General features: G+C 36.7%; 1 protein-coding gene across 1 annotated transcript in view; it reads left to right on the forward strand.

The window, feature by feature from the left end:
- Positions 1 to 13,861, forward strand: part of SLC9B1 (solute carrier family 9 member B1) — a 44,572-nt gene that overhangs the window by 15,019 nt on the left and 15,692 nt on the right. The window contains exons 3-6 of the mRNA XM_052642313.1: positions 3,353 to 3,523; positions 4,937 to 5,079; positions 6,167 to 6,294; positions 12,976 to 13,151. Of these exons, the coding sequence (XP_052498273.1) occupies positions 3,353 to 3,523; positions 4,937 to 5,079; positions 6,167 to 6,294; positions 12,976 to 13,151 (618 nt within the window). The remainder of the gene's footprint in view (positions 1 to 3,352; positions 3,524 to 4,936; positions 5,080 to 6,166; positions 6,295 to 12,975; positions 13,152 to 13,861) is intronic.

A 13,861-nucleotide genomic window follows, 5' to 3' on the forward strand; every position in this document is an offset into this window, starting at 1 on the left:
TGATGCTAGCTGAAACTCCAATACTTTGGCCACCTCATGCGAAGAGTTGACTCATTGGAAAAGACTCTGATGCTGGGAGGGATTGGGGGCAGGAGGAGAAGGGGATGACAGAGGATGAGATGGCTGGATGGCATCACCGACTCAATTGACACGGGTTTGGGTGAACTCCGGGAGTTGGTGATGGACAGGGAGGCCTGGTGTGCTGCAATTCATGGGGTTGCAAAGAGTCAGACACGACTGAGCGACTGAACTGGACTGAATGCTTAACCTATTTGTGAGTATCATACTCCTGCTTCTTCCAAACTCTCCATCATCTCATAAGCTTTACTGAATTATAGTCAACATTCCAGAAAGTGCACAAATCTTTGAAGCATACACAGTTCCATGAATGTAGACAAATATATGCACTGGAAAGCCATAACTCAAGATGAAAATAATATAAAAGAGCTTTGCACAATATGACTTCACTGATTCCTCTTCTGCTCTTTGGCATAGTCAATAAGGCAGAAATAGATGTTTTTCTGGAACTCTTGCTTTACCGATGATACAGTGGATGTTGGCAATTTGATCTCTGGTCTGGTTCCTCTGACTTTTCTAAAACCAGCTTGAACATCTGGAAGTTCATGGTTCACGTATTGCTGATGACTGGCTTGGAGAATTTTGAGCATTACTTTACTAGTGTGTGAGATGAGTGTAATTGTGCGGTGTTTTGAGCATTCTTTGGTATTGTTCTTCTTTGAGATTAAAATGAAAACTGACCTTTTCCAGTCCTGTGGCCACTGCTGAGTTTTCCAAATTTGCTGACATATTGAGTACAGCACTTTCACAGCATCATCTTCCAGGATTTGAAATAGCTCAACTGGAATTCCATCACCTCCACTAGCTTTGTTCATAGTGATGCTTCCTAAGGTCCCCTTGACTTCGCATTCCAGGATGTCTGGCTCTAGGTGAGTGATCACACAATCGTGATTATCTGGGTCATGAAGATCTTTTTTGTACAGTTCTTCTGTGTATTCCTGCCACCTCTTCTTATTATCTTCTGCTTCTGTTAGGTCCCTACCATTTCTGTGCTTTATTGTGCCCATCTTTGCATGAAATGTTCCCTTGGTATCTCTTAATTTTCTTGAAGAGATCTCTAGTCTTCCCCATTCTGTTGTTTTCCTCTATTTCTTTGCATTGATTGCTGAGGAAGGCTTCACTGAAGAAGGCTTTCTTATCTCTCCTTGCTATTCTTTGGAACTCTGCATTCAGATGCTTATAGCTTTCCTTTTCTCCTTTGCTTTTTGATTCTCCTTGGAAGAAAAGTTATGACCAACCTAGACAGCATATTAAAAAGCAGAGACTTTTTAACTTTGTTGACAAAGGTCCATCTAGTCAAGGCTATGGTTTTTCCAGTAGTCATGTATGGATGTGAGAGTTGGACTGTAAAGAAAGCTGAGCACAGAAGAATTGATGCTTTTGAACTGTGGTGTTGGAGAAGACTCTTGAGAGTCCCTTGGACTGCAAGGAGATCCAACCAGTCCATCCTAAAGGAGATCAGTCCTGGGTGTTCATTGGTACAACTGATGTTGAAGCTGAAACTCCAGTACTTTGGCTACCTGATGTGAAGAACTGACTCATTTGAAAAGACCCTGATGCTGGGAAAGACTGAGGGCAGGAGGAGAAGCCGACAGCAGTGGATGAGACAGTTGGACGGCATCACCGACTCAATGGACATGAGTTTGGTAAACTGGAGTTGGTGATGGACAGGGAGGCCTGGCGTGCTGCGGTTCATGGGATTGCAAAGAGTCGGACACGACTGAGCAACTAAAATGAACTGCATTTCTGCTCTTGTGCTAGATTTATCATATATTTTACTTCTACATTTGTATTATTTTTACTTAAAAGGCAAAAGTCTTTTCATTTTTTTCAGTTAAAACAATCCCTTATATTTTTCCACATATTCTCTGATTCTCTACATTTCTTTCTGGCAATCTGAGCTTCCATGTGGTATACTTTACCTTCAGCCTAAAAACCTTCCTTTAGTATTTCTTGTTGTGTAGTTATTCTAGCAGTTAATTCTCCCAGCTTTTATTTGTCTGAAAATGTCTAAAAATTGAAGTACATTTAACATATAACATTAGATTAGTTTCAGGTGCATAACAGTGATTTGATATTTGTACATATTGCAAAATTATCACCACAATACATCTGTAACCATGTAATACATGGTTAAAATATTTTTTCTTGTGATGAAAACTTTTAAGATCTATTCTCTAAGCAGTTTTCAAAAAGGCAATACTGTGTGACTTACTGTAGTCACCATGCTGTACGTTACCTTCACATGACTTATAACCCTAACCCTAACTCTTCATATTGTACATTCTTTGGGTTTTAACATATGTATTTAATGATATGCATACATAATAATTTCAGTGCTCTAAAATTTTCCTGTGCTCTACTTATTCATTCCTCCTTCATCCTGGAATCCCCTGGCAACCACTGATTTGTTCCATAGTTTTGTAAACTTTAAAAAATTCCTCCTTATTCTTGGAGACCTTCCTCCCAGAGACTTCATTTTTCTGCTTCCATCTTTGTGCTTGTTTTCTAGGTCTGTGGAAAACTGTATTCTAGAGCTTTCAATGCTCTCCTGATTTCAGTCCCCTGTTTCAAAGATTAAAATCTTTCACCTTTGCTGGTTTCCTCCTGGTTTTGTTAGTGTACATCCTCAAGTAACTGCCTGAAAGAAAGGACACATGAGAGCTAAACTTGCAGTGTATGTGTCTGACTCTTTGCGACCCTATGGACTGGCCTGCCAGGCTTCTCTGTCCTTGGGATTCTCCAGGCAAGAGTACTGGAGTGGATTGGCATATCTCCTCCAGGGGAATCTTCCTGACCCAGGGATCAAAGCTGGGTCTCCTGCATTGCAGGTGGGTTCTTTACTGTCTGAGCCACCAGGGGAGCCCAGCCCTTAGACCTCACATATTATCCCCTTTAATAATTTGTATCAAACACCGACTGAGTTATCCATTCAATATAGATATTTAGTTTGCTGCCATTAAAAAATGTGGCACCATGCCACTGTGAGTTTCAGTAAATTTGAGAATTCATATTATGACCAATCACCTTATTCCTCGTGAAAAACTACTGTAAGATATAAAATGAAGTAAACCTCATCATATTGCTATGACATTTTTAAAAAGTGATATGGGAAAGTTTATCACTTTTAAGTATTCACATATAGTTTTAAAATATTTCTTAATAAAAATACTTCTTTTAAGTTGACAAAGAGTTTGTAATATATAATTCATGTCTAATTGTATATTATCTATGTCTAGATAGATATATCAATATGTGCTTTTTTATATTTCAGGAGGTATACTTTTTATGATATGGTGTGTAGTCTGGGCATTCTCAGGCCCTGAAGTTCTTCCTAATGGAAGTTTATTTGGACTATTAGTTATCTTTTATTGTGCCCTTATTGGGGGGAAACTTGTGGAAAACATTAGACTACCTTCAGTGCCTGAAATTCCTCCTCTCCTTGGTAAGTGAATAATTAGCTTTTATTTGTCATTAACTATATGTAAATTATGACTATATTCTAGTCAGAGTAGATATAATTTAGAAGTATTTCAATGTAATATGATCTATATAGCTTTTTTATATTTGTACTTACTATATATGTGTATATATAGCTTGCTTATAGAAGTATTTCTTCTCTATACACAGATTTTTCCTGAAATATATTTTTAAATAATTTAAATATGCTCAATATATGATTGTTGTTGCTTTATCATTTAATAGGACATTTTTAAATTAACTTTTACATGTTTTATAGAAAAGGGAAAATTTGAAAGAAACTGAATTTTTCTATAGATAACCTAATTCAAATAAAATTTGTTATTGTTTAGTCACTAAGTCATGTTCAACTCTTTGCAATCCCATGGACTGTAGCCCACAAGCCTTCTCTGTCCATGCGATTTCCCAGGCAAGAATACTGGAGTGGGTTGCCATTTCCTACTGCAGGGGATCTTCCCAACCCTGGGATTGAACCTGCGTTTCCTGATTGGCAGGTGTATTCTTTACCACTGAGCCACCTGGGAAGCCCTCAAATACCATTACAAGATTCAAATACTATCGTGACTAGGGCACCAAAATGTTTTATAGTTCTTGGGTGAGTTCCTTGGGCATCTCCACTATGTATATTCACTGGTATATCATCTGCCTAAACAATGTTATACTGTATTTCTTCATCACCATTGTTATGTAACTCTCCAGGTAGACAAGAGGAAAATTAGCAGAAAAACATCTTTTAGAGGTATTTTATATCTTCTAAGTATTCAATACATTCTAATATATAGTTACTGCCAAAAGAGGTAATCACTCCATCTCTAACACCCTTTCTGTGTTCATAACATGCTTCAGCACCTCACAAGTATTTACTGGATCTCTTTTCCACTTCTCCAAAGCTTCCACTCTAGTCCTAGCTCAGGCTGTTAGTTTCTAACCATGCCACGAACTATGGCAGAGCCTTTTTTCTGGTCCCTCCTTAGTTTTATGTCTATCTCATTTACCAATACCATCACATAGACAATGCAACACTCGTTATCTCACTTCCTGCCTTAAACTTACCCGCAGTGCTTTACTCTGCCAAAACTGGGGAAAGTAGAAAGTACTCTGCCAAAGAAAGCTTTCCATGATCTGGCCCCTCCTGCCCATTCCCCACTCCCAACTAGTCCTTAATGTTCCATCGATACTGAATTACTTGTTTCACACCATTGAGATATATCATTTCTATCTCCATTCCTTTATGCTGTCTCCTCTACTTGTATGTAACCTATCCTTCACCAAAGTAATGAGAGATACAGTGTGTTTGAAGAAGGGATGTTAAACATTTCTGTTTTCTGTCTTAGAAAAATGAACTGAATCAGACATGGTTTATTTTTTTTCTTCTAAGGGATGTTACTGGCTGGTTTTGGCGTTAAGAATGTTCCATTCCTCAGTGATATCACCTATATTAGTAATGAACTGTCTTCGACTTTAAGAAATACTGCCCTCACCATTATTCTAGTACGAGCTGGGCTTGGACTCGATCCACAGGTAGATTTCCAATTACACCTTGAATATGGTTACTTTAAATATTAGAGGCTGATGGAAAAGAAAAATAGGCAAAATTTTTCTTATAGTTGTTTCAGGTAGAGCAAAACTAAGACAAAGAACACAGATTTTGCAGAAATATTGGTGCCTTAGCGTCTACATCTGATCATATTACTAATATGAAATCACTGTGATGTAAGATCTCTATTAGTAATAGTCTTTAATTATTTACCTAGAGATAGATGTCCCTTATGCAACATTTGTATTATTTTGGAGTTGTGGCTTTTCTGTGGAGAGCTCTTTACTTTTCAGTTAACAGAGGATAAGGTCATCCCATAAAATGTTATTGCTTCTGTTTTGTTTTTTCAGAATGATTATGAATTTCAATAATATTATTCTTTCAGGAATTTTTCCCACAGAACTATGTTCCTGATTATATTTTTATAAAAGCTAATCTTTTAAAATATTTCTTAAAATATTACTATCAAGGAATCATAAATTAGTTTTTTAAAGATGGATATTCACAAATATAACAGCTATCCAGGATATAACAAATGTGGCAAATATATAAGATTGGTGAAAGTATTTGAAGAGCATAAATAATTATAGACAGTGATAATTTATTATATTATCCAGTAAAAAATTTGAACCAATGAGAAAATTTGAAAATTTTCCCTTTTAGTTAATTATGCATTTTTTATGTGATTTTCTCCTTTGGCATGTTATAATTATGACACTAATCACACAATTCATCCCTAAAAGTTAACTGATGGAAACAAACCTATAGGATACTTTCATTATACTATTTACTAGGAAGATTAAAGAAGGTAGAAATATTTATTTAATCACAGAAAACTGAGTCATTTTAATAATAGAACAGCATTTTATAATATATGAAGTAGTTTATAATCCAATATATGATGACATATAAAATGAGCTGTATTAGCATTTAAAGCACATGGAATATCTGGGAGATTTAATTTAATAAGATTATCACTCAAAAAAGATTATATAATTCAATATTTGCTTAAAATAATTTTCCTATTGGCCACTACAAGCTTGTCTAAGTGTGACTATGTTTATATTTCAGGCTTTGAAGAATTTGAAGCGAGTTTGTTTCAGATTGTCTATGGGTCCATGTCTAATGGAGGCTTGTTCAACTGCTGTTATTTCCCACTTCCTTATGAATTTTCCCTGGCAGTGGGGATTTCTGTTGGGGTAACTTTTTCTCAGTTTTCTCTATGAAAATATTCAGTTAAAATGCTTGGTTATTGAAATATTCAGAATACTGTATAGAAAAGTTTATCATTAAAATTCTTTTTACTGTGGTAGAGAATCTTGGAAATCAATTTGTCAGAAATAGATTCATGTCCTAAATCTACTATATCCTTGATAAATATTCATAGTTCCTAAGTGTTTAATGCTAAGATAATTCACTTTATCAGTTTATTTTTTCTCCTATATTGTAATCTATCTCCAGTTTTTTGTTTATTTGTTTTGGTTGTGCTGGATCTTCATTGCTGTGTGGGTTTTTCTCTAGCTGCAGTGCACAGGCTTCTTATTGCAGTGGCTTCTCTTGTTGCTGAGCACAGGCTCTAGGGTGAACAGGCTTCAGTAATTGTGGTACAAGGGCTCAGTAGCTGTGGTTCTCAGGCTCTCAAGCACAAGCTCAGTAGTTATGGTGCGTGGGCTTAGTTGCTCCGTGGCATGTGGGATCTTCCAGACCAGGGATCAAACCCATGTCTCCTGCATTGGCAGATGGATTCTTTACCACTGAGCCACCAGAGAATCCCTGTTTTTTTTTTAATTTTTATCTTTTGGCTTTGCTGGGTCTTCCTTGCTGTGTGTAGTCTTTCTCAAGTTACAGCGATTGGCGACTGATCTCTAGTTGTAGTGCACAGGCTTCATTGCTGTGGTTTCTCTTATTGCAGAACACAGGCTGTAAGTGTGTGGGCTTCAGTAGTAGAAGCACGCAGCCTCAGTAGTTGTGCTGCACAGGCTTAGTTGCTCTGTGGCATTTGGGATCTTTGAGACCAGAATTCAAGCCCTTGTCCCCTGCATTGGCAGATGGATTCCTAACCACTGGACCACCAGGAAAGTCCCTATCTCTATTTTTTAATTAATCTAATGGCCTTTTCCTTGTATACTATATGTGCACATATATATAATATGTATGTATTATGTATAACATATGTATTTTATGTATGTGAAAAATATTTTATGTAGATATTATAACTAAAACGAGCAAACACTATTTTCCTAGATCCTATGTCCCATCTATTATTATCTATTATCTATTTCTTTTCATGTCCAAGTTCTTCAGAATAATAGTCTATGATCACTATCTCTATATCTTCAATTTGTTTTCACTTTTCAATCCATTTAATTTTTGCCTCCACTTACCCATTCCAGTGGATCCCAGTATGCATTTTCTAACTAAATTAACAATTTTTTGGTATCCTTAGGTGACTCTTTTAAAATTTTGATCTACTCAATATTTAGTCGGATCTTTCAATCAATCAAAGTATTGTATATCTGTTTTTTTTCCAGGTCTTAAATATATCTTTTATCTCTCCTCAGTTCTCTTTTATTTTGTCCTTTTGTAACTCCCTTCTCCCTATCTATTAGTTTTTCTTTATACTTTTCATCTATTTGCCTTTGCAGTACACAGTGGAAAATGTTCTCTGCTTAGTTCTCTAGCCTTTTCAGTCACTCTACTGTTATGTCTGTATCACCTATTTATTTATTTAATTTTGAGAATTAATTTCTAAGAATAATAGTTAAATGTTATGAACAGATACAGTGTAATTTCATTATTCTGAGGATATTTATAGTTATTCTGAAGTCACATTCTTGTTCACTTTTTAGTATATCTCTTTCCTCAGGTGTAAATTTTTCCGTTTAATTAATACGGTGCCTCAATTCAAAGTATTGACTTTCCCCAAATATTTGGTGATAATTTAATGGGTACTAATTTTTTAAGTTGAAACTTACTGTTAATTTGTGATTATTTTACCTGTTGGCTGTTGCCTTCTTGCAGAGAACAGGCCACTCATGCTACCAAGCAAGTTTCCTTAGAAGATCAAACTGAGATTAAGATTCTTGTTTTTTTTAAGTTGTACCACATGGCTTTCAGGATCTTAGTTCTCCAACCAGGTATTGAACGCAGGCCACTGCAGCAAAAGAAAGCACTGAGTCCTAACCACAGGATTGCCAGAGAATTCACAAAGATTATTATGCAGATTATTTATTAAGGGAGCTCTCAGTAGAAACTTCTGAATAAAGAAAGCCAGATAGGAGTGTAGGAAAAGTCTGTTGTTCCAAAACTTTGCTACCCATTAAAATCACCGGGGGAGCTTTTGAAAATCTGAGTAATAAGAGGAGTGATGTTGGGAAGATGGCAGAATAGGAAACTCCAGCCTCACTTTCCCACATGAAGACAGTATCATAGCAATGTGAGGGCCAGATTACCTTTATGTAACTCCAGAAACCGCTTGAGAGGTTATAGCTTTCCATGCAAGCACAAGGCCAAGAAAAGGCACATTGGAGCAATTAGAACATTATATTGCACTTAACCATCATACCCCATGCCCCTCTTGCTCAGCAAAGGGCAATCAGGAGGAAACACCCAACATTTGGCTTCTCCCTCAAGAGGAAAGGAAAAAGCTGGAACATTTGTTCTGCATTCTGGCTTTTTAAGAGGCAACCAAGGGACTGGGTTCTGTCTCATCTGACTTGGAGCACTGACAGAAAAGAGTGGCACATTTTAGATGCCTGAGGTCCACTGAGAACAGAGGTAAGTGCTGTGTGCTGCTATACTCCAGAGATATTGCAGTACTGCTAATAGACACTTGGGATACTCTGGAGTAAGAAAAGGCCAAAGTCCAGCTGGATATAAGGCACCAAAGCCCAGAGAAGGCACATTCCAGAAAAGTTTGAGAGACTTCCAAAATCTTTAGCTGGGTTGATTGATGAAGGTCTTTCCCTAGTGATGAAGTCCATAAAGACCAGGAGAGATGGCTGTTTTTTCAAAACCCAAATTTCAATAAAAAATAACAAGACATACAAAGCAACAGGGAATTAGGGCTCAATCAAAGGAACAAAATAAAACTCCAGACACCAGCCTTAAACAAATAGAAATGTATCAGTTACTCAACAAAGAATTCAAAATAACTATCATAAAGAGGCCCAGTAAGCTCAAAGATGTCACAGACATCTAAAAGAAATCAGGAAAATAATGCATGAACAAAGTGAGAATACCAACAAACATATAGAAATGGTAAAAAAAAGAACCAAAAATAAATTCTGGACCTGTAGAATAATACAATTAAATGAGACATTGACTATAGGAGATCAACTGCAGACTAAATCAGACAGAAAAAAGAATTTGTGAACTTGAAGATAGGTCATTTGAAATTACAGAATCAGAGGAGCAAAATGAAAAACAAGGAGAGTAAAGAGATACTGAGGAACTTGCGGGATGCCATTTAATGGGCCAGTTACACATTATGGGAGTTTCAGAAAGAGAAGAGAGAAATAAATGGTTTGAAGCCTATTTGAAGCAATAATAGCCCCAAGCTTCCAAATTTGAGGGAGGAAATGGACATACAAATTCAAAATGATCAAAAAACTCCCATTAAAATAAAACCAAAGAGACCTACACTGAGAAACATACTCAAGCTGTCAAAAATCACAGCAAGTGAGAATCTTAAAAACAATGAAAGAAAAGCAAGAACTCCTTAAGATAATAGTTGAATTTCTCAATGGAAACCTTGCAAGCCAGAAGGGAATGGGATGATATATTCAAAATGCTAAAAGAAAAAGAAAAAAGCCCCAGCCAACCAAGAATATTATATCTAGCATACCATATGTAAAAACTTCATGACATTGAATTTGGCAATGATTTCTCGGATATGACACTAAAAGCACAAGCAACAAAAGTGAAAATAGATGGAACTGCATGAAACTTAAAATTTTTTGCATGCAAAGGAAACAAAATGAAAAGGCAGCACACAGAATGGAAGAAAATAACTATAAACCATATATCTGGAGAGAGATCAATATTCAAAATATGTTAAAAAAAAAACCCTATAACAGTAAATTTTAAAAACCTGACTATATAATGGGCAAAAAAACTTACATAGACATTTCTACAAAGAAGATATACAAATAGCCAATAAGCATATGAAAGTGCTCAACATTTATAATCATCAGACAAAGGCAAATAAGGAAATAGCACCTCAAGGAAATAGCACCTCATACTCATTAGGATGGTTACTATTAAAAAAAAAAAAACTAGAAAATAACAAGCATTGACACAGATGTGGAGAAATTGGAATATTCATACAATGCTATTGGGTATATAAAATGGACTATTCCTATGGAAAATAGTCTGGAGGTTTCTCAAAACACTTAAAGTAAAACTACCATTTAATCCAGCAATGCCACTTCTGGGTATATATCCCAAACAACTGGAAGTAGTATCAGTTCAGTTCAGTTCAGTTCAGTTGCTCAGTCGTGCACACTCACATTCATTGCAACATAATTCACAGTAGCCAAGAGGTAGAGGCAGCTCAAATATCCATGGACAGATGAATGGATAAAGAAAATACACACACACAGAAATATTACTCAGCTGTAAAAGAGGAAATCCTGTCACATTCTACAGCAGGGATAAACCTTGAGGATACTATGTTGGGTGAAGTAAGTCAGAACAAACACTGTACGATTCCACTGGTATATCTGGAGTCTTCAAAATCATCTTAACAGAAAATAGAATGGTGGTTGTCAGGGGCTTGGGTGAGAGGGGAAAGGGTACCGTTCAGTTATAGAGTTTTGATTTTGCAAGATGAAAATGTTCTAAGTTAAACAATAATGTGAATATCATTAGCACTACTGAAATGTACACATAAAAATAGCTAAGAAGGTTAACTTTATATTATGTATTTTTTACAATTAAAAAAACTTTACAGTATCCCAGTATTCAGATCAAACTCCATCCTAAATCAGATCAGAGTGTCTTAGAATGTGACTCAGGCATCAGCATTTTTTTTTTTAATCCCCAAGTAAATGGTAAGAGAACTCTCAGATATCACTGATTTCTGATATTTAAACTTTTGTGTAATACCCTCTTCCTAAATGTGCGCTGAACTTACTGACTTGCTTCTAACCAATGGAATACTGAAGAAGAGATAGGACATTACTTTTATGATTAGGTCATAAGACGATGGCTTCTGTCTTCCTTGTTGTCTCTTGCACTCTCTTGAATTGCTTTCTTGGGGGGAGGTAAGCTTCCATGTTGGGTGCAGCCCTGTGGAGAAGCCCCCATGGCAAGAGACTGAAGACCTATCAACAACCATGTGAATAAACTTGAGATCAGGGTTTCTCCTACTCACCTCATGAGAGAAGAGGTATACAGCTCTTGAGTAGGAAGAGGTATACAGCTAATTCATATCCAGATTGCTGAGCCACAGAGGTTGTGAGTTAATATGTGTTGTTTTGAGCTTCTAGATTTGGGCATGATTTGTTAAGCAGCAACAGAGAAATAGTAGACCAGGTTGTTCCAATGTGCAGTAAAGTTCAGGAACCACTGAATTAGGCAAATACGTTTTTTCAGAGAATTCTAAGTGCTTCCTGAGTCCCTCAGGAAATCTTGCCTGTAAACCAGGGAGGTTGTACAGCCAGAGGCAAAGGACCTGAACTGTTAGACCCTCACGTCAGTCAGTCACTGGCAGGAGCTGTCTGCAACGGGGAAGTGGGGCATCTCTTCAGCATTAGTGGGCAAGCTTCTGTTAGGAGTGCAAGGCTCCCACAAAGCTGCTGGTGTTAGTGGTTAGGAGTCAACAAGCAGCAGCTGGGGAATGTGTGCACTGGCCTGATTAGCGGGTTCTGGTAGGGACCACGTAAATCACTCCACATAGTTAGTGCAGCATTGAGGAGGTGAAAGTGGAAGAGACAAGGCAGGGCTGTAGATGGGATGTACCAACAAAGTATCCTGAGCAGGAATGTCTCCATTCCTCACAGGTGTCATCAGCCTAGAAATTTTCCCATTTGCCTTTGTAACTTAGGTGCTCATACTATTCCTTCTTTTGGACAGATATCTTCCTACTGACTTGTTCAAGACATAGAAGTGGTGTGGAGACTACATCTTACTGACCATTCTTATAGCAATACTCTACATAATCACCATTCAGTTTCCTCAGAGGTCCCTCCTACTCCCAGCATCTGCCATTTCTGGGCTTGGGGTCTTTTTAGAATACACCATATCTTCTGTAGCAGGCTTATATGCATTTTGGCCTATGGTTTCCTTTTTCAACCCTAAACCACCTGTCTTTTATCTTCCTGGGATACACTTAGTTTCTTGTCCACTGAAGATTCCCATTTTGTTTTCTAGCTAGCTTATGGACTTTCCTATTATTTTCATATCTTTATTTCAAATGTTTTTGAGATGGAGGTAGAGACAGCAATTTGTGCTTGACCTAACATCTTGAACAGAATTTCTGTAAAATTTCAACAGCACTAAAGAATATGTGAGTATTTTTGTGTGTGTGCTCAGTCATGTCCAACTCTGCGACCCTGTGGACTATAGCCTGCCAGGCTCCTCTGTCCGTGGGATTTTCCCAGCAAGAATACTGGGTGGGTAGCCATTTCCTCCTCCAGGGGATCTTCCAGACTCAGGGATCAAACCCACATCTCCTGCCTCTCCTGCATTGCAGGAAGATTCTTTACCACTGAGCCACTGGGGAATTTTTTCCATTGTTAAATGACATTTACTCGAAAGCAGAACTTTTACTTTCAAAGTCATCATAAAGATTAATATATTGGTTGTACAATTTACTATAAAGCACTGTTTCATTAAAAGGATGTTTTTAAATTGGTTTTCAAAGATTTTTCTCTCAGTTTTGTAGTTGGTGCAGTTTCTCCTGCTGTTGTTGTCCCTTCCATGCTACATTTGCAAGAAAATGGATATGGTGTTGAGAAAGGCATTCCAACCTTATTAATAGCTGCCAGCAGTTTGGATGACATCTTGGCTATCACTGGATTCAATGCATGCTTCAGCATAGTTTTCTCCTCAGGTAAACAAAACAGCTACAATATAATTCAGTGCTGTCTTTATTCTTTAAACAAGTTTTCTAGCTTTCCATCATTTATTGATGAAGACTTTTCAATTTAACATGTTTTTATTCTTCATGGAAAGCTCGTTCCAGACCACAAAAGGAATTTCAGTGGGTTAAGATACCACTACTTAATACAAATGATTTCCTTTTAATAACCAAATATTCCAATTAATTTTATAATCCATATTATTACCATTTATCTGCTCATTTTGCTTTGGAATTTTATCAGTTTTCAGTAGAAAAATTTAGGCCACAATATTATTAGTGCTACTAATATATCTAGTAGATAATTTGGAGATGTACCTTTCTGGCTATCATTTTAAATAACTGGTTGTTCTGCTATTAAGACAACTTAAATGTGTGGAGTATGGACAACTGTGTGTCCTTTTGGTAGTGATGGGACAAGATCCTGTGCCAATTCTAAATCCCAGGGAGACATTTGGTGTTGAATGTCACTCAGAGATTGCAGAAATGAACATTCCACATTTAATAATACTCTAATTATCTGCCAATATATGAACTCCAGTCTTCTGTATTATTAACCAAAGCACCAAAACATTTTAAAGTTGAAAGGTTATATATATATAGGTTCTCTTAAAATCATAAGATATAAATGACTAAGAAGAAAAAAAGAAAATATAAGAATGAAATCTGTTATAGTCATGTGT

The sequence above is a fragment of the Budorcas taxicolor genome, chromosome 6, assembly GCF_023091745.1.
Source record: "Budorcas taxicolor isolate Tak-1 chromosome 6, Takin1.1, whole genome shotgun sequence".
Classification (NCBI taxonomy): domain Eukaryota; kingdom Metazoa; phylum Chordata; class Mammalia; order Artiodactyla; family Bovidae; genus Budorcas; species Budorcas taxicolor.